The sequence below is a fragment of the Botryllus schlosseri genome, chromosome 2 (genome assembly GCF_051294905.1).
Source record: "Botryllus schlosseri isolate E-star chromosome 2, Bs_hap1, whole genome shotgun sequence".
Lineage (NCBI taxonomy): Eukaryota > Metazoa > Chordata > Ascidiacea > Stolidobranchia > Styelidae > Botryllus > Botryllus schlosseri.
In genome coordinates, this window is record NC_137237.1 from 39,368,190 (window position 1) to 39,390,766 (window position 22,577).

Consider the following 22,577-nt stretch of genomic DNA (forward strand, 5'->3'; position numbering starts at 1 on the left):
CTGTAACGCAGCATCCAAATACATGTTGCGCAGGACTACTAATATTCATATATCAAATGGGCGATCGCCGCAATGGTAACAAAGCACTGCGAAATAGTTTTGGTCCAGCAATACGAAATTATTTTGGATAATTTGCGTCTGTTTCTTTTGAACTATTTGAAGCCGCGAAAAGATACATATTTCCGATTTTCAAATCTAGTTATGGCGTCAATAGATGTCATTCTAATACTCTACTTGAGATCGAACCATTCAGGTACCTTGATTTGACCAGACCTACCTAAGAATAAGATTCAGTTGGCAGAAATTGCAATTTAAATGGTAAAGGACTGTGGACCAGTCCGGCCACTTTCTCTTCGAACCCGGGTAATGGATCATTGTGATCTTCCGTAAAACGGAACGACCTGATCAACCCCACCAGAAGCACATAAACTTCTAATTCTGCCAGGTGCATGCCTAAACAGTAACGCGGTCCAACGGAGTAGGGAATCACTCTATCGTGTTTTTCAAATTGTCCCAGCGCGTTAATGAAACGCTGCGGATCAAACTTCCAAGCGTCCTTGAACGTCGCGTCGTCGTGGTGACTTTGCCAGATATTTGCGATTACCTGTGAAGAATTACGACGACTTTAAACTCTCGTCTGACATATTTAATAAACATGCGATTGTATTCGGAAAGTACCGAACTAAAAGAACACAACTAATGTAACAGCTAGTTACGTAAGTTTGGATCCATAGTTTTATTGCCCCCTAGTGATAGGCATTGGACAGTAGCAATGGTTGGCTGGTGGCTACAAGGAAATTCGAGCTCATAAATTAAGCGGGTGGTCAAGTATATGGTACAAACAGACAGTGGCCCTGGATCTAACCTACAAACCAATTGCTCTGTTTTTCTTCCGCAACCTGCGTCCCGCGGGACATATGCGGCAATGCGGCATACAGGGAAAATTTCTGTGGCCCGTGAAGAAGTGCTAATTTTTAATTGACCGCTGCCCGCGAAGTGGATGTCTAATTTAATTTGGTTGTTATTATTATTATTGTTTGTAGTATTCATAGTGTTTTTCAAGTACATTGGTTATTTACGCCAGGCATTTATTCTTTTTAATCATGATTTCGTATCTGCCGACTTGTAGACACCGCTTACTCGTCGTATGCGATGGCGTGGAGGAGCCAAGATAAACCTGGAACGATTGGGAAGCAATTATGGAGTCGAACTTGGTCGAGCCTGAACCAGAAACGTGTCGGGCTGTAACTGTGGATCATACCACTACGCTTTCTCGCCACACGTCTGGTACGAGTGAATGCAAGCTTTAAGCACAATTGGGTCAAGAAAAGCGCCAAAATTTCATAATATACCGACTTCTTGGCAATTTCCATCCAGTAACTCGTCAATGTTTTCGCCCATGTCTTCAAGGCGGTTCGCGATTTCCTTGTTCACTGCGATAGCTTATACTATATTGGGAACCCTACCCACATTCGATACAAATTCATGATATGGAACATACTCATGCCGGAAATATACTCTCGAGAAGACGACTGCCCGTCTGCGATGATCAGCGTGATTATCAGCATGATTACGCGTATTAGATCTGATACTAATCATTCGTGGTCGTATGAAATCGGTATTTTCAGGATATTTGGTTGAGCCTTAAATGGTAGAAGCGAAGTTATTGAAGTACAAAATTTTGGGCTTGATAAAAGTACTATTTACGGTCGGAAATTCTTTATTTATAAAACTATAGAATACATTCCGGCAACGATGAGGCTTTTTACCAAATTTGAAGAGATCACGTTTTCGCACCTCATATGATTCACTTTTGTGATTGTTTGACACTGCCAAGCCCGGTTGCAGCGTTGTAGCAGGGTAAGGAAATATGAAACATCGTAGCTAACGGTATTGTTATCCAGAAGGGTCTGATGATGCGATATTGGAAAACAACGCGTTCAACTAATCCAGTGTAATCGAAATATTGAATTTATTATTCCACTCCGAATCGAGTACGCAAAGCACTATCCCAGCCGTGCACTGCAAATACATGGGTGGAAGTGAGGTGTATATAATATTTCCATCGTAGCTAGGGATTAAATCGGACCGTCGGCACTTTTGGATTCCGAATTTGGCTTCCACACTCATCCGATGGGTCAGACGAGTCAAATACACCAGTCGATAAAATATATATAACGGAGAGGTATAGTAAGCTATGTTTTCGTGTAACAGCTTTTACTCCATGAGGTGGTACACGGCAGCAGGGCCCAGTCCAAAGATGGGATAAATGTACATAACAGTTGATGCATTTTGGTCGTATTCAACCACTGGAAAGTGTGTGATAGAAAATATTTGTGCAATAATGTGCCTTTCAACTGATGTGCATCCTACGCTCTGCTGGAAATGATCAAAGTACAATTTATGTACTGCCGCACCCATAGCCGCAAATTGGGCGCGAGATCGGAGAGTCCAAAATTATTTCGTGAACCAACATAAATCATATATTATTCTCTGGGAGATTTAGTCAACCTGAGTATTTTATTCACCAGATTTCAAACTAGATGCTTTAATTATGGGTGCCTTTTTGGGTACATTATGAAAATATGAATTTCGACGCCGATAATTATAGCGTCAAGATATATGAAGACGCGAAGTTTCAGTCAACATGCTAGTCTGTGAAGTGTGTCACCAAATACTTCATCGAAGATGGATAATTATGAATTAGGTTCCCTTAATTTTTGATGACACCAAGTCCCTTTTGCTCTATACCGATGAATATGATCACATGGGCTAAGAGAGAGTCGAAATATGATAGTAATAGATACAACTACTTCATGACAAAATTCAATCAGGAGTTTGAAAATTAGGCAGTCTATGATCAACGAAATTTTGGGCTAGACGAAGTGCTGCTACGGTGCTGATTGTACTGTACAGTATACATGTCAACATGTACGAAATGTGTGAAGCATAAAGTAGGGATATCATATGTCCTCTTTGAAGAGGATTTGCCCTCTTGTTCCAATAAATTGAAAGTGTCCTCGGAGGACGCCTATATGTCCTATTTTTGGGGAATTTGTCCACTTTTTCCAGAAAGAGTATTACAATGTCATTAAAAACTTCGTCGTCGCAGCGTACGAAAGAGTTCCTTATAAAACGGGCAAAATGTAATTCGGGCCGAAGTGATGACCTGTTTTTAGACAACAGCACAGACGTATCATAAAAGCGCAGATAATCCGTGGGTCATGTCAAAGTGAGGATTTTCCGGTATTACAGCATTCGAATTTTTTTTAAAACTGTCCGCTTTTTCGGATCTCAAAATAAGGTAACCATACATAAAGGGGACGGCAAATGCGCACACAATTCCACCAACATAAACCCACCGGTGTATTAGCAGGGATTTGATATCCTTGGAATTCGACGTTGTCAGTTGTCGCGTGCGTCACCAGCGGTACGATTGGCCTGCGTCGCTGCATTTCATGAATGAAGGAGCACGTGAGAGGCGTATGCTTCCTGAGCTCGGAAAGAACTAGTTCGTTGCTATCTGATGAAAACAAACAATAAATAGTAACCCAACGACACGAATAAAATATGGAGAATACGATTATAAAGACAAGCCGAACTAATCAAATATGACGTCTCAATATCGAGGTCGAGTATTGCAGCATAGTATGGAGCACCACTAATTATGACACGATAACGAGATGTGCTGCCTGGAAACTCCAAATACTGTTTGTCACTGTATATAAAATATTTTTGCAGACATGCCACATCGAGAATATTCCTGTGTTTCTTGATCATATCCATTTCATAGTTCTTTGTAACAATGCTGTGGGTCGAACACTATTTCACTGAAATATAGTTTTGGTGAACATGCGTATCTTTTTCTAGAAATTTTAGATGTTGCGGTATCACCGGTTGAGGATTCAGGGTGGATTGTACAGTTGTCGAATAATCCGCAATCGCAGATTAAACGTCAGTAATCGGCTGGCTTCGGTTGAACAGATGTCAATTGACCACTAATCGGATAATTTTAATCGGCCAAATTTGAACCGCCGAGCGAGGTGCCTAAAAAAGTTAATCGGCCCTCCGATGCCCGACAAGTCTCGCAGATCAGTCCGAACATATCAAAAACATGGTATGGTGCAGAGTTGGATCAATTACAATAATTCATTTCAATTACAATTACAATTACTTCCTTGCATGTTTCAGTTGCATTACAATTACAATTACAATTACTGTTAAACATGTTATAATTACAATTACAATTACAATTACAAATTTTGTTAATCATGTAATGGATTCGGTAGAGAGGTGTTCTTCGACAACCGTAGCGACGTAATTAGCAAAAATCTCAAGCTATTCATGTTTCATTCATGATACGTAGAATACCTTTTAATTAAAAAAAAACTCGATCGTATTCGAACTATTCATAATCATGAGTACTAAACACTACAAACACACAAAAATGTTTCAAGCGACTGTTAACAACCAAAAGTTTGAGCGACTAACAGCGAATAGGCTACAGGATAGTCAATGAAATGTAATCAAATTAGGCTACTCAGAGCTGAGTGAGGATAATGAAATGTAATTGGTAAGGCATCAACGATAAGGATGATACCGATAAGATGTGTAAAATTAAAATAAATGCAAAAGGAAAAAAACTCCTGATAACTACGAATTACAACATTTTAGTTCGCATTTACATTTTCAGTTGCTCGGGAACTGTTAGATTGCATTTGATGAACATTTAGGGTGCGAAAATTTCTGGCCCCAGTAAATTTGGCCAAGATTGCAGGTAAGATGGGGATAACATATCATTAAATGCGTGATCAAGTTTGATGAAGCCTTGGTTGGAAACTTGATTTTCTTTTTGCAATTGTTGCAGCAAGCCTCGGTACTGGTTTAAAAGATTTAAAAATAAAACCCTGACCGTGGTGTAGGAAATGGTTCCACACAGGTTTCAGAAGAGTTTATTTGTTGTTCATTCATTTTTGAAATATTAAGAGTTAGCTTAGCCCACTGATTCTCTAACTTTTCTAGACACGCCCCCTTTATGACGGTGCAATATATCGTGTCCCACTTATCGTTATATCACACCATAGTGTCCTATATGGTGTCGACACAGGCAAATCTCACGCCTCAGTGAAATTGTATCACGTCACAATTTCCATTTGGCTACAGGCAATTTGACGGTCATTTTTGACCGGCTTGGCGAGCATTTAATTTGGTAAAACAGGTATCAATCGAAAGCTGACTCTGCACTGATTACGAAAATACAAATTTTATTATTATATTATTATTTTATTATGTTATTTTATTGTGGAACTCCCACAATCAGCCTCGATTTTTTAATTGTTATGAAGATTGGCATCGGGACGCAACAATGCTGTCTGGCGAAACGAGAAAGTAGCTCAAGAGAAAAAGAGCCAGACAGCATTGTTCACCATTGTTGCGTCCCAATGCCAATCACCATAACAATGAAAAATTCAAGGCTGATTGTGGGAGTTCCAGGGCCACCAGTGGAATAAAATTTATATTCTCGTAATCAGTGCAGAGTCAGGTTTCGATTGATACCCGTTTTACCAAATTTAATGCTCGGCAAGCTGGTCAAAAATTACCGTCAAATTGCCTGTAGCCAAATACAAATTTTGACGTGATACAATTTCACTGAGGCGTGAGATTTGCCTGTGTCGACACCATATAGGGCACTATGATCACACAATGAATCCAGAATGTTAGCAATCCTTACGGATAGTTTGATGGTATGGAAGGTTATGACTGTTGATGAGAGAATTCTCCAATATGAAATTCGAACTATACACATAGCATAAGCTATAAAATGGAGGTGAATCGCGCCAAGCGCGGGAAAAAAAATTCAGTTTACCGGAGCTTCGCGCCCCTTTCAGATGCTTTCACGCCGCCACAGGAGGGGGGCGCCCCCCCCCCCCACCGTTTGAGAACCACTGGATTGGCCTATAATGTAATTCACAAGGTTTTCTGTTGCTACTGAAGTATGGGAAACAGTTTAGCATGGCTGAGTTATCTACTTATAACGCGGCACGCATAGAATACCGATGTAAATAGGCTTAATATTACAGGTGGCGACTGTGTACCAAGGCTTTAAGGCCTTGCGGCCTCTCGACGTCATCCTGGTACGTGCCGGATTTTCACTGGTGTGACGTATAAATGATTGATTGATTGATTATTTTATGTTGTGATGATCAGGTTTCCATAACAATGTAATTAATATTGTAATTGAGCAAAATTTTCATCAAATTACCTTTACAATTACAATCACACAAAATAGAAATGCTTCAATTACAATTACAATTACAATTACATGAAAAAATGTAATTAATTACATTCAACTAAATTACAAATTACAATTGATCCAACTCTGGTATGGTGTCCAAGTGGCGAGACAGTCCGAATATACTCCCGACATGATATCCGAGTGGCAACGTAGTCCGACCACACTTCTCACATGATGTCCGAGTGGTCATTATATGCCTACTCACCCCAGACATAATGTCCGACTGATAACGCAGCCCGAAAATACCCCAGACACGATGTCTGAGTGGCAACACAATCCGAACATAAGCTAGACATGATGTCCGAATGGTAACACACTCCGAGCATACCCCAGACACCATGTCCCAGTGGTAACACAGTCCGTACGTACCCCAAACCCGATGTTCTAGTGGCGTCACGTGTTCTAGTGCGAAGTACCCCGAGCGTGATGCCAACGGAATCCTGTGCGTCATTTTGCGTCAGTAATGCGCGATAAGATAACTCAGTGAGGAATCAGCATCTGTGCAACACACCGACCAGGTGACCACGCTCGATGATTAAATTATCGCCGATTAGGACAATCGGCGATTACTTTTAAATCGTCATCCGTGCAATCCACCCTTAAGCATTAAATGATGATTACTGATAAAAGTAACATTCAGGGTCAAGGATCGTGAAACTTTGGTGTTATAAAACTTCGTCTGCCACTGTATGCACGACTCGAATCATTGCAATTGATACTCGATTCGGATTCGCGTACTCGAACCGCTGTGCTCTGCCCTGCTCCTCAGCATTCAAAAGTTCTCACGAAGTAGATGAAAATCATGTACTAATACGCAGGCCTATAATCTCCCGGCAAATATAAATGTTGTTCTGTTCTTTAATTCTTATTCGGGCGCAAGCAGCTATTTGTCTGATAGCTGCGTAGCAAATAATACCTGAAACTGAGTTAATTTCAGTTCGCAACTCCTCCTGAGTGTCAATGTTTTTCGCAAGATAAAGAAGGCACCATCTTAAAGTCGTGGTGGTTGTCTCTGTTCCGGCGTTGAAAAGATCCCGCAAGAGGACGAGGAGGAATGATTTCTGTAAACATCACGACATAAAGCCAATGCAGGGAATATAAATAAGAAAACTCTTCATTGAATGCACTAGTGTAAATATTCTATCATTCATTGTCTGCTCGGAGATTTAATTAAGATGTTGGCGGGGTTTTCGGTAAGTTTGGAGTGCATAAATGAATTTCACCAAAATGAAACCAATGCATATTGTGAGATAGAACGATCGTAGAACAACGGTCCAGTACAAATCAAAAAAGCATTTAACACACTGAATGACAGTTGATTTTATTTCACATTAAAACTGCTTCACCCACTGACTTTGAGCTGCAACTATGAAAAAGGCTCAGATGCGTGGTAATAAGCCATTCCACCAACTCCTGACCCGACATTTTCTGGCATAAATGTTACACCGGACGAAAACATTCTATTTTCAGGGGCTTCAGGGTTCCTGTCAGACCAATCCAGTAGTCGAATGTTAAATATTTACATACGCCTCCGTGATAAGGGCATGCGTATACCACAGGTACCAGGTAATCTATATGTATTGGCCTGGTACTACATATGACATTGAACGCATTACCAACTGTGAAAGTAATAACTTGGATGTCATTGGAATCGCCTATTCCCAAACTCCATGTCAATTTTTTCATTGTATTCTATGATATCGGCGCACCATTTCTTCTTCTTCTTATTATTATTATTATCATCAATGACAAGTTTTAAGTGGACCGTGTCGCCGTTTCCGCCCTTGTGCGCCACATACAAAACATGTTATCAAGGATCGAATTTTCGTCCTATGGGACATAGGTTTATAATAACTTTCAAACTATATATACAAGTTACATGAAATAATAAACTCGGCGACTCGGCGACCGGGGTAAGTAATTGCAACAGAGTAAGTAAGTTGGATAGTAAGCGGTATATTGAGCGTGGTGCTGGCGTCAGTAAGAAATGTTCGGTATAAATCATATTTTTCGCAATGCAACAGTATGTGGCCATCCATGTCGGGGCCGTAACAGACATTACAAAGTGGGGAGTCAGCACAACCGATTTTGAGCAGGTGTGCCGCCAGGCGACAGTGACCGGTTTGGAGGCGAAACAGGATTCTATCAAACAGGCGATTTAAGCAGGAGTCTGACGCCGCTGTTGATATAGACCAGGGGTGTCAAACTCAAATTGCGCCGCGGGCCGGATTCAAACCTTCAAATCGCTTGCGGGCCGGACCAGCTGCAATATGTTACCTCATGCCCTCGTTTGACACTCGCATACTTTGTTATCAAGTATATATACACAACATATATATTATTTTGTATCATGGATCATAGGGGTTTCATTTTAAGTAGCATCACCTTTATTCGCGAACAATGGAATTGGTCGGTTGACTACAGTTATCAATCGCTAAAACAGTGGCGCTAACGACGATACCAGTTGACATATTTCTCTGCTCCCTATGCTTTCATCGTAATATGTGGTGAATAGGCTTAAAGAGATCTAACTTTAAACGCGGACGTTGGAATTCGGTATATTATTATGAAATCGTTATTCGGGTTTCTCTGGAGTCCGGGGACCTTCAGAGTAGGAAGTGCGACCACGGATATTTGAATCATATTTTTGTAACTAATATATTCTCCATGTACATACTGCATATGGCGGTTCCGCATTGGCGCTTTCGCTTTCGTGAATAACTAACTATCTTTAAGTCCATTTCCCATAAACCTCTGAACTCGGTGTGCCTTCTCGAAATTGGGTGTCAGTCAATGTCACCGACTTGTTCCTAATGGCGACTAGAGTGAAACTAGAACACCACAGCCGAGTGGTTATAATGTGGCCTGTGAACATTTTCTCTGTAGATGGGTTATTTCATGGTCAAGTGTTTCCTACAAACTATATCGACGTTTGTTACAAATGTGCTCGATATATAGGCGTTTTTTTTCAATCTACTCAAAATTGCTTCGCGGGCCGGATGCGGCCCGCGGGCCGTATGTTTGACACCCCTGATATAGACTGTCGATACATCTGGTAGTGGTGCCCTCCCAGGCGCACCATTTCCACCAACCTCCAAGTGGTCCTTGTGTTTTCCAAATTGTGATTCGTACAAGTACGCATCGAGGACATCTCGCAAATCGCTTTTGTCGAAGGTCATTTCGTGATGACGTATCGAGGTCAGGAACATTTCTGAAAACACAAATAATGCGTGTGGACTGCTCCGTCGTATATCACGGCTTTGGTCTTACGTGAGCAAGCGTCCGTTTGCTTCACCAGGTCGCTATGGCTCGCTTTAAAATACGGCAGATGCTTCAGTACCGGGAACATGTCTATTAAAAACAGCCTCTTCGCCGTTGACTGGCCGTTGAACCTTAATAGAGGGGTGGGCCATTATTTTACTCCACGGGCCAACTGATAACAGAAACACATGGGCGGCCCGAGTCAAAAATCAGCGTTTAATTTTAATTTTAAATTGAAAGCTGTCCATTACAGTGTTAATGAATGCTGCTCAGCGGATGTGTTGATTATAAGGAACGGAAAAGTGACGGTAAATTACCAAAAATTAATATATATTTGCCGTCACATTTCGAAACAATCCGCGTTTTTCTGTCAGCCGTGTGTAACTTGACGACACAACGTTGTTGTTGAGCGAGGCTTGCAGTTCTCCTGGAGTTCCTCCTCCCTTGACCGAGTGTATGTATGTCTTATTGTTTTTGACGATACTGGCTTAAATTATACTCCTTATACACGGCAAACCTACCAATAATACTGGTTTAACCCTGACTCTAGTAAACAAATATTTAGCGCTCCAAACCGTCTTTGAACTTCAACTTTCGACTTATTTTGACATGCCCGTTCATCCTTTATGGGTGATGATAGTAATCGCGGGCACTGATTGACTTGTTTTACGAATTAGGGATTCTGAAACGTATCACGTAACAATTTGAAGCACAGACCGTGTTAGGTGACTTCGTGTGACTTTAATTGTTACGACTAGGGATGGTGTGAACGTGGCGTACACGTTCGCGTTCTGTGTGTGAACCTCGGAAATTTAGAGGTTCACGTTCACAAACGAACCTTGGCCGGTTCTGCACTTTGAACCTTTTCATATATTACAATTTTCACTTCAATATAACATCTTTGTTTGAAATTTATCGCATTGAAACTGCGGGCCACTCTATGCATGGTGCTGGCTGCACCTTGGCAATTTCAAAATTTTGATTGCTTTGTTACAAAAGTATGCTAGAAATATCCAGCTTTCCGTTTGTGAATATTTAGTGACTCTTTGCTGTGAGCTTGTCCCGCAATCACGCAACATCAAGAGAGAAATACACAGAGGTGGTCAGTAACGAAGTATTCTACTTTTTTAAAGTACTTGAGTAGTTTTCCTCTACTTCTGGTACTTACTCAAGTAGATCTTTTTTCCGCTACTTTTACTCCTACATCGTAATATTTTGTGAACTACTTACTTTCCGCTATCTTCAGTGTGTCAAGTAGAAGTAGTTTAATCCACCTAGCAGGAAGATAGCCTGAGGAATTTCGTTGCTGTTTTGACGGAGTATCAGCATTTATCTTTCATAAAAGTTGAGAGTAAAACCCAAAATTTTCGTCGCGCTTCGCGCTCAGTGGATATGAAGTGACCAGTATGATTTCACTAAAGTATCGATGAATACAATTTCGGTGAGGGGTTGCGTGGTTCTGTTCACACCGCATTGTCGCCCATATGAAATATTTCATCACGGTATATATGGCCCATCATAACGTTTCAAACTGATGTTTCGCATTCTAGCATTTACTTATTATATCGTAATCTAGCAGTCCATGGCGTGTTCTAATCTGGAAAAGTGGACTCTGACTTTGTTTTAGCTTCAGACCTGTTTTAGCATACCACCTTTGAAACTACTTGACTAAACTTGACTAAAGTCATGAAATGCATTTTTCGCTTTTAAAAGTAGTATTTATATTTCTCTTTCAATTCCCAGTATCATACTTTGAGTTCTAATTAGTTGCAGTTCTTTTGTCTGGAGAACATACATGTTGAAGTATAGAAGCAAGTGTGGTAATGCCTATAATTTCCGAAAATAAAGCTACACAATAGGACATTTTTGCGAACCACCATATTTTGTATCAACGTTGACTGATCGCGCAAAGTGCTTACACCGTATCCGATACAACCTCTCCGTTTTGCTCTTCGACTACACTATACGGACCTTATAATATGGGGAGGGCGCCATACCATGATATTTTCTAAAACGGACTGTTCGAGTGAACAGAGGATTAGTATCGCATTACCATATCAATAATAGCATTTTCATACCATGATGTTGACGAATGCTCCTGCTATCGAAAATTGGATACCTGCTGGTATGCATCAATATGAATCAAGCTCTGCATCTTTCGCATACCGGTAGCTCAATTTGCAGCTTTTGACAATCCACGCGAACGAATTACGATCGTTTTCACAACTACTTACTTACTTGAATAGATTTAAAGTCAGTTCATTCTACTTCTACTTCAAGTAGTTTTTGGTTGCTTATGGAAGAGGTACTTCTACTCGTACTTGAGTAGATTTTTATTCGCTACTTCTACTTCTACTTGAGTAGCCTTCTTGACTACTTTGACCACCTCTGGAAATACACTACATGTAGGTAGTCCGCGAATGATTGAAATTAATATCGTTGCTGTTATTTGTGGTATTCATGGTGTTTATCGTCGACCATGGTCATTTACACCAGGCCAGTTTTCTTTAATTTTATTCCGTACCTGCCGACTTATAGCACGTCTCACATCTAGGCTTTTATAAGATATCTTTGTCTCATGTAAAAGATCTAGCAGGCGCACGGGGTCAATCTTGATTTCAAATATTTATTGTATCATAAAAACCATATCCGTGCGGTTGGGGTGTTGGCTACTGTTGTATAACTTGTTAATGGGGTAATATCGGTAGCAAGTTTAGAAACCCGTGTTACACTCTGCTTAATATCAACGTGAAAGTAAGTGACCCGACTCGTCTCCAAGTATCGTGTACAGTACATTTATATAGGCTATCACTTCACTGAAATGTACGGTGAGAATTGGCAATATGAGGTTCACGTTCGTGTTCACGCAGAACCTTACAAAAAGGTTCGCGTTCACACGAGCCTCAACCTTTCAGAGGTTCACTTCATCCCTAGTTACGACATAATTTGCTACATTGCCTTTATTTTGAATTTGGATTACGCATGCGAGGTACGTAGTCTGTGTAATCGCGGCATATGAATGAACAGGCTTGAAAGTAAACGAGTTTCCGGTTCAGTTTATACAGTCTATGGCAGGTGTGTCAAACATACGGACTTTATCCAGATATGCACTAATATATTGGTATAATTTGTAACCATTGACACTACGAATAGAAATGCTCAATAATAACGCAAAGCAGTATCGAAACCATACCACGATGACTCAAGATAATTTCGCTTTACCTTTCGGAGAGCAATTCCAGGATATTTTTAAAATGTTTATCTTCCAAATCACAGCGCTTTCCACAAACGACCGACATGATGACATTCGCAACCGAGTTGTTGAGATGCTCCTACAAGATTCGTAAATTTACATTGTCATGAGTAGGCTGTAGCTTTACTATTGTACCAGTTGATAGAGGGTAATCTCCCTTAAATAGACATCAGACCAAATTAATACACATGTCGGCAAATAAAAGGCAATATTGTGCTGCATTATTATGATGATATCTTCCAGTAAACCGGGAAACTGTCGCGTTGACGAGGTACTCATATATGACTAGTTCACAAATGGCCTGATCAATATTAGTGACACGTGCTCATGTTCAATTCTATCAATTCAATCTGACAATATGATTTTGTATCACAGATATTATATATAGGCCTATCTTTACTACAGAGGTGATCAGTAAAGAAGTAGTTCTACTTATCCGGAGTAGTCAAGGAGATTTTGCCTACTTGCGCTGCTGACGAAAGTGGTTATGTTTTAAAATAACTTCTAATTCTACTCGAACAATTTTTCGTGAAGACTAATTATTTTTTGCAATATGAATTCAGAAAAGTAGGAAGTTTTTTAGGATAAGTTTGCAACGTTTTTACAAGTGAGAACCACAAAAATGTACCCGGTATCATGGTAAACGAATTTATTTTCGAAGGTTCCTATTATTTGCAGTATTATTTGTCATTTTGCGTTAGTTGGGTTGATGCATGCTGTGATATCCAAAGTAGCCACCTCTTAGTACCTTTTAAAAGTATGCCGCGCAAAATCTGACAACCCCTTAAAGGGAGTGGGGGTAAAGTACTACTTGAAATAAATCAACTTACTTGGCAATACTTATTTGTGTTGCAACGGCGTGGTCGTCACCGGTCAATCACAGTATTAAATACAGTAAATATTTGAAGTTTGACCAATTACATCCGGCATGCGAGCCTTCATAACTCGCAGTTAATCAATTACCACACGGATTTACATTGTCGTGACAGCTACAGGCCAAACATAGTCCTACAACATTTCTGTCCATTTCTATGGTCGTTTTCTATGAGGAATTATAGCACCATTATATTAATGTGGATATTTCGCTGGAGTTGACTAATTTCCTGCTAATTAGTGTGATATTTATTTTTCGTTGAATAGCAATGTCGTTATCAAAACTCTACCACAGACCCTTGTCAAGAAAGTAACACATGATAAAAGCATCACTCTGCAATAGGCATACATGGAACACGATTTTTTTGACATGTCGTAGTGAGGAAATCTGCCACAGTAAAGGCTTTTAATAGTTGGAATTGTGCCAAATTTGTCGTGCAACGATTTTTTAGGTAACCTGACGATTTAACAAGTGAATGGCTAAAATTTGAAAAAATTGGACATCCCTACTGGACAGTCGCGATTCCGACGAAGAAAATGCGGCGCCAATATAGGTAAAATATATTACGAGAGCATGCAGTCCGCGTCGCTTTTGTATGAGATGAATCTCAAATTAAGAGCCATATTAGCGGATGAGCGTACGCCGTACGTCATGACTCTCACGCCTATACCGAATTCATTTTGATATAGATATGACGTATTAGACATAAAGCTAAGTTTTACGTGAATATCGAAGGGTCGTCCATCCTTAGTTCGGACCGCTTCAACAAGCCATCTTAATTCTTCATTTACTTTGTCTTCCATGCTACGTTTTCCAACTCCAAACCTAGACAGAATGTTCGTTTCATTAGGTTCCAAGTTTGTATTCACAGGTTAGGATTCACTTCGATGGGTGACTTTCGCGAAAGCTCCGTAATTAGTGCGGCAAAACGCGTATGTGTAGAAAGATAACGCTCTGTTTGTTGGAGTTACCACCGAACAAACATGGCCCCATATGAATGGAAGACCACGACGTAATAGGGGAAATCACGGCAGACACTTGAGGATAAAAAAAGCCTCATTTATTTATAGAGATTAAGATTGATCAATTTGACATATCTGGTCCAGCACTTATCGGAAAATTCAGATTGTGTTCTTTAGAGTTTCGGCCCGATAGCGAAGTGCTCCTGCCCTTCTTTCAGTGCTTATGTTGGTATAAGATATTGCTGAAGTAGCAGTAAATAACTAGATTACGTACTTAGCAGTAGTAACTGGTGATTAATACAGATATGACGTTAGCGAAATATCTCATGTCTGTCTGTACTTATATGTAATTGGCAGAATTCTAGTAGATTTGATTCTGATAGATGGTCACTTTGCACGCGTAAGTGCATGGTGCTATAAGGATGCTCAGAGAGCCTTTGGAACTATTTTGCATCACAGAACCATCCCTATATCATGAAACACAGATTAATTTACGATCGCGCGGGAAAATAGGCTTGTGGGTCAAGCAAGTAGAAGTTACGAAAGATAGTCTTTCTGTATAATTAACATCTTCAATATCGTGATATGTAGCGTTATCATACGTCCTCAATTAGGAAGATTTGTCCTCCTTTATCAGAAAATTGTAAATGTCCACCGAGAACGCCTATTAAATGTCATCCTTTTCTGCAATTCGTCATCCTTCGCAGCTTTCACAATTAGGATTATGGACAGGTTCAACTGAAAATCTGCTTAAAAGACTTGAAATTACGTAATATGGATGTTCGAACGGGTCATTCGGAAGTAGAATTGAAGTGATGACCTTATTTTTATCAACACCACAAAATTAAATTAAAAAGGGGTGAATCGGGATTCGATTAAGAGTGATAACCTTTTTTGTAGTCAACTCAACTATATTTTCCTGTAAATATCGCAAAATTGGCTGTTTTCAGGTGCGATCAAATAATTTTTATGATTTGGTAGAAGTGTTCTCCTTTCCCGATTCCAAATTATGGTAACATTAGATATGTTCAGCACAATTCTCAAAACCAGCACTGTTTCTGACGTCTCAAGCTTTCTCGGAGTGTAGTGCTAAATTTCCTTTCTTGATTTGACCGATTTGATTTGACCGATTTCTCCATGTTAACACGCCTCAGACATCGGGGTTACGTTTTTTGAAAAGCTGAGACTGTTCCGATGCACCTTGCTCAAAAATTCTGGTTTGCGAAAATAAAAAATAAATAAAAAAAAATGAAAAAATGGTTATCACTATAAATTTCCAGATATTTCCGGGTGGGAAATATTGTCGGAAAATCTGCCAGAACATCAGAAATCGACATGTACGGTATTCACCGTTTGAAACATCAAAACGTGTTCTGGAGAGTTTTCTGAGATGGATTTGTTAATTTTGTCCACGCTTCAGTGATTTTCAAGATATAGGTCAAATTCAAGAGCAAATTTAGACGGCATATGAGTCATAAACTGGTTTACTATGCCTGCAAATGCTTGGATATGACAAAAGAAAGCATATTGCGTTGCTTTATGCCATAAACCGGACGGTAGGGGTCGATTGAGTCTTGATCATGAACTTGACTTTGATGACCACTCACTGACCACGCCCATTTGTAAATTTTATATGTATTTTTCATTTTTCGATATCTGACGAAATGCGTGGTTTACAAACAACCATGGATGACGGCTTGTTTGAAACCAAGCAACAGTGGCTACGCACTGAAGCATCATATTTCTCTCTCTGACACCATCCTGAGGGTCAGCCTTGAAAATTGAGAGAGAGAGAGAGATTTTTTTGGAGAAAAAGTTTGTTTATTTAAACTTTATAAAAAAAACCTACACATGTAATGGGGTGTCGATCAAGGGTGGAATCGGTAAAGGGCTATACTCCACAAACTTTTGAACTGGAACGGCCCAGAATCAAGTCATGGTGGGGTCACGGTAAGAATTAGAAAAGTGAAGGTTAATTCTGCAAAATATGGCCCCACCTCGTAAGGGTTCAAATCAATCAATGTTCATGGGGAATGTTGAGATTACTGGAAAATGTCGGGAGAGTAGAACCTAGAACTAGAACTTAGACTGTATTGTGCGTTCTGAAGTTGACCAAACGCATAATCAGCATATATATCTATGAGCCGATCGCTGCTTTCATATTCAAATTTCCATCCTTTGAGAATTTCGTCCCTAATTTTGACGAATTGATTAAAGATGGCCACTGGCCAGCTTATAAAATCTCGTTAATGTTTCTGACGCACGTGGGTTCATCAACAACTCAATGTTTAAATTGTAGATGTGTTGTCACCAATCCCTACGTGTCTTTGGTTACTACATGGCTACTATATATTCAAATAAAAGCTTATCTCTTAGCTTATAATTCCGATTGTACTATAATGCGGCCCATGAAGGGATTCAGATGTTGAATGCGGCCCGCCAGGTAAAAAGTTTGCCCTCCCCTGGTCTACTTGATCAACCCACAGCATTGTTAAAATGTAGGCTATTACAATAAACAAACTATCAAATTGTCTTTAATGTGGCGAACGTCTGGTCGTATTTTCTCTGTGCTCGCATGATTAGTACATATTCGAACTCTTCACATATCCAATTTACGACTCAAGTCGAAACCTAATTCTCGATTCGAAATCGATCCCCTATGGTAGTCGATATTGCCCAACCCTAATTGCAGTCATTTATGCATAAAATATTGAAACAATAACTGTATGCCAGTAAAAAGTTTTCTGTATCCCGCACGTTTACGAATTGTCTCATCATACCCTTTCAACGCAGTGATGCCAAACTTTCGTATGCACTTATAGGTATCGCTGTACGGCCGGTATATAATCCCGTACTGCGCCCCGTTGTCAAGCATCAATTGCGATACCTCGCGACCGGAAAATGACGAAGATCTTTTAACGAATGCCTGAAAATGCAAGAAACGAATTAGCACACGAATTTCTCATCGATTCTAGCCCGGCTGCGTCAATTCTTGCGAACTTTTAATGGGCAACTCGTTCCTGTCGCGGTAGTGAGAACGTTTTGGAGTCCATGTCTCGGTTTAAGCGAATTGATATCATCATATTTGCAGACGGAAATTCATCGGTTCTTGTTTAACATATATCATCACTCATTCATCAGGTATTTTCGTCTCTTTTCTTTACCTACATTGTATTGCAACACTTTGGTGTTATGAAGGGTTACCGGCAATGTTCCCTCTAATTTTTGATGAGTCTGCGCACACTCACCAACTCACTGCGCAGACCCTTGGACAACAGTGCGTAACGACTAGAAAAAGGTCATCACTTCGGATTATTTTGTGCCCAACGTATTTTTTCTGTACGCAGAGACCGTGTCAGCACTGCGCATATGCGCACGTGCGCAGCTTAGAGGGAACATAGGTTACCGGTGAATTCAGCACTAGGCGGCCTTAAATTCCAACTCCTAAGCTATCTCACGTTAACCCTAACCTCGCAAAATATCAATCCTTCAAAGAGCTTAAGAACCTCAATATAGAATTGAATAGTATATTCATATTGAAATGAACCCGAATATTTTCGGCTGACACTCATCAGGGGTAATCGTCAGCAACTAGTAGATAATTAGAAATAACATTGTATATCAACAATCGTATCACAAAATATGACGTCACCGTCATGAAATTTCGAATAATCCGGGCGAAGAGGGCACTTGAGTTCAATGTAATATTTTTAGCTGTTCACCAACCCCTTCTGTTGGCACAGACTTGGTTTGCGTATTTTCATAAAATCCGAGTCTTAAGGCACCCAAATGAAAGTGTAAACGGCCTCTCCGGACATCACGAAATCTGTCGTGTCGATAATTTTTCGCACAAACAGAATTATCCAGCAAGTGATTGCCAATGGCAGGATTTATGGCCTTGGCCTGTTCTGAGTCACGCTTCAGGGCATAAGTCAAGAGTGAGCCTTTCTCCAAGCGTGATACGCGTATCCCATTTTAATAAATCTAGGGGCATGCTGTTTTCTGCGCTCCCACGTAGCTATAATCACAGGGTCTCCTATTTTCATAAACAGAATACTTTAATGCATAGATACCAAGTGTTGAATTGACCAAGTGCCATAAATCACAAATCACGCTTATGTGTGATGGAGCATACATTTCGAAATTCATTAATTCAATATTGATGCATCACCTTTATGATTATAGTATTTATTGCATTTTAAACGGCAAATTCAGCAATAGTAGAATTCACAGGTCTTCTTTTAAACGGAACAAACCTAAAATGTTAGTTTTGGAATTGCATCCTGACACATACCGCTCGATCTTTAGTTAAATGTTGACACCAACGCATTGCTTGTACATTCCATGATTTTATAATAAATATTTAAAGAGTTAGCCACCGTAAATACTGTTTCATTCAAATCCAAATTTTTCTACTCAATACCTTCGCTTCAAGTGGTTGGAATTATTATTACTATAATATTCAAAAACAATTTCAGGGACGCATATAACAACTATGGTCTGTTGCGTCACGACTCAATAACAGTTGCTAATCGAATCGATATTGCGATAAGTAAATAAAGTCAACTAAACATTTAGTACTGTCTCTTTGTCTTCGCTATGAATTCCCACAGCAAAGGTAATATATAATCGGTAGCTGATATATTTTCCATGGTGAAGGGTACTCTTAAGTCCATTTGGTGAGCATCATCTCTACTGACAGCCTAACAATTTCATGGGGTCCATAAAAAATGTTACAAATTTTTTATTTTGCAAAGATAGATTCAAAACTCTCTATGTAGGAAAATCGCTTCAACTGGTTGGAAGTGAGCCAAAATTAGTGTGCAGCGTTGTTTTCACCAACTTGACAATTTTTTCACATAGCCAGTGAAATCTGATGAAAAAGTGTTTTTTTTTTCAACAGCCCTAGTCTACAATGTTCCAGGTCTCTATCTAGCGAATTGTGGTTTTGTTGCATGGGTATGTAAACGTTTTTTGAAGTTCCATATCTCTGGGAATCTGGAATGTAGGTAATTTACGCAGAGGCGACAGTTCGCTTAGTCACACTCGAATGACCTGAATTGACTTCGTGACTCAGTGCCGAACAAATTGCTTCTCTTCGATAATAATACATTGTGTCAATCAGCTGATTTATCGAATATAAAGTAATGCAGAGAATAGACGGGATAGGTTCAATATCCGCAACCAATTTTCACCACACCTCGTGTATATCTTCATACTTAGTGAGCACGACGTGACTCTTCCTTCCCAGTCGCAAAGCAAATATTTTCCCGTATTTTTTTGACAACGCAATCAGAGTGTCCGGTGGTGAAGTTCCCAAAAAAGGTAAATATCCAACGATTGGAATCCCGCTAGGACCGCTTGGAAAATTTTTCTTGCGATCGCGACGCCACAGCATAAACAGTAACACAACGGCGAAGAGCAAAAATGATTTTACCGCCCCTAAACCGCCGTCCGCTATTGAGTCTATCGACATGATTATACCTGAAAATAATAGCTCCAAGATAAATAGGATATATACGGATAGCTTTTGAGGTACGTAACTGCAATATCGAATTGAATCATATATCCCTATCGCAATATATCCGAAAATGGATTAGCAACGAAATTACAAGTACCAAATTGAAATCTAGCAATATAATTAACCAATGTCTTGACACACAATACATGGTGGATAACCCTAACCCTATCCCTTCTAGTGCATCACATCCTATAGTAGCCTACATATACTCACACCGGGAAATAGCTATAAATCAGCACTGCTACATCACATGACGTGTATTTATATATTACTTCACGAGTGTATTCACACGTATCTCTGGTATACATCTGATTCTGATACGACTCATGAAACATGCTACGCTATTGAATGAAGTAGCTAATCCGATCAATACACTTCTAACAGGACATACAATTATGTACAGTTGTATGCAATAGTGCAATTTAAATTAGTCAAAGCTGTCAGCTTAAGAAATAACACAAGTTGGCTGTATCTGATTACTATTGAGTTCCCTACATTATTAGTTGAAATCTTACAAAATATTCATTTTCACTAATTTCACGCCATCACCTTACTGGGAATACCAGTTAAGTACTCGACAGGCCTGATATTCTGCTAAGAACACATATTCGTCATTTCACTCTGCCGCGTGATGTGACTTATCTTATGCCAATGTTTTGGTAAACGCCTAGTCGCGGCAGCAATATAGGTCTGCTTTCAGTAAATCTGCTTTAAGGCCTCAACGAATGACTCATGGATATGACACGCAAAATCGATGATATTATTGACATATTCCCAACGATTCTACTACACAGTTATACAATATGATACGCGATATGCTCCGCACTAACAATGGTATATTTCTGTGATATATATATATTCACTCGCATAAATATAATTCGTTTAGCTGTATCGGAATCCTACTCATCAATTGTTGTAACTTATATCCAATCCAAAACAGCGCAATGTCGGCTTGAAACTGCACCATCAGAACCCGAATGATGGAATCTACACAATGTCGATCATCCACAAGCAGTCTACACTGTTCGATACGCAAATGTGCCGCATAGTCGCGGCAGGATCGTGATAGTTTTCTCCCGCGCGTGATTGAAAGTCGCTGTTCGTGACGTCACTTGGTAAGGCTGCCAACATGTTGCATAGTAACTTCTCTTTCAATTGTTAGTCTAACCGGATTTGGTGTAATACAATGCAAGGGAATATCACTGTACTGTCAATGTCAAGAAAAAGTGAGCTGGAGGACTAAGCGTAACATTCACTTTTTCTAAACCAGAGGATCGTGAATTTCATAAAATCCATAATTTACATTCACTATTCGGGTGAATTGAGTCAGTTGCTAGCCGTGGATTTGCTCGTGATACCTAATGAATTACAGATTGGGCCATAGGGGATTTCTATCGTCATTTAAGCTTCCAATCCTCGTTACTTCGATTCCAAATGAGCCCATCGTGTCAAGTAGCTAATCATAAATCATGTAAACAAAACTGAGTTACTGCCTAGATATAAGATATTGCATAACGCCCTTCACAAATTTATGCGTATATATTCACAGTGGGCTTTGTTCGTGTTTTTATCCTTCATACTTGTGCTAGCGGTATGAGCCACAATGAAGTTGATGCTAAAGCAGGCATGACTGAACTAAATAACTGCTATCACACGATTTTAAGACAACAGACATCACGGCGTCAAAACCGGAAATTCAGTGTCACGTCACTTTATCCTGGTTAATCTTGTATCGGTTTACTGCAGTCACCATGATATTTGTGGCGAAGTATATAAATCCTCAAATGCCGTTGATATACTGGCACCATAGCTGTCCGAAATGACCAGCACCCGTAGCTTGAGCCTTGTATCAAATGAGACCCGCCTAGGAAAATAATGAGACCCTGCGTCGGAATGGAATTAGAAATCGTGCTGATCTCACGAAAGGACATATTGGACCTTTATCGCGACCTTTGGAGCTTAGTAGACAATCTAGTGCAGGGGTGTCAAACTCAATTTGCGACGCGGGCCGGATTCAGACCTTCAACTGGCTTGCTGGCCGAGCCAGTCATAATATTCCAAAATGCTACCTCAAAATTCATCCCTGTGTTGTCCACTTGATTACTCAATTATTCACCCTATGTTCTCCATGTCGTCTGCATATACCGGTTTCGAGCTGGGGTTTTCACTTCTGTGAATAACCTGGTTTAGGTCTATTTTTCAGCATAACTCTGAGTTCAGTGTGCACTTTTTAGTTCTCGGAATTAGGAGTCAATAGCAGGGACTTGTTGCTGATGGTCATTGCAGTGACCGTAACACCACTGATGGATGGTTATAATATGGCCTATAAACATACTCAGCATTGTCTGTCTTGAGGGATTATTTAATGAAAGTATTTCGCACTAAAATTCTCAACATTCATCAGAAATGTG

The 22,577-nt window shown here is 39.9% G+C and overlaps 1 protein-coding gene across 1 annotated transcript; it reads right to left on the minus strand.

The window, feature by feature from the left end:
- Nucleotides 1–25: 25 nt before the first annotated feature.
- LOC145459024 (cytochrome P450 2C3-like) lies at nucleotides 26–20,160 on the minus strand. The gene is made up of 9 exons (XM_080337604.1): nucleotides 19,846–20,160; nucleotides 17,426–17,571; nucleotides 14,406–14,508; nucleotides 12,779–12,888; nucleotides 9,566–9,687; nucleotides 9,388–9,506; nucleotides 7,212–7,356; nucleotides 3,363–3,523; nucleotides 26–604 (listed from the first exon to the last, which is right to left on the minus strand). The coding sequence occupies exons 1-9, from the start codon at nucleotides 20,119–20,121 to the stop codon at nucleotides 278–280; spliced, it is 1,509 nt and encodes a 502-aa protein (XP_080193730.1). The 5' UTR covers nucleotides 20,122–20,160; the 3' UTR covers nucleotides 26–277.
- Nucleotides 20,161–22,577: the final 2,417 nt, after the last annotated feature.

Excerpts from the sequence above, each read along its gene's own strand:
- LOC145459024 (XM_080337604.1), bottom strand. The coding sequence starts at position 20,121 with ATGTCGATAGACTCAATAGCGGACGGCGGTTTAGGGGCGGTAAAATCA. Across the intron at positions 17,572-19,845 it reads AGTATGAAGATATACACGAG|GCATTCGTTAAAAGATCTTC; the intron begins GTGTGGTGAAAA and ends TTGCATTTTCAG. Across the intron at positions 605-3,362 it reads AAATCCCTGCTAATACACCG|GTAATCGCAAATATCTGGCA; the intron begins GTGGGTTTATGT and ends AATTCTTCACAG.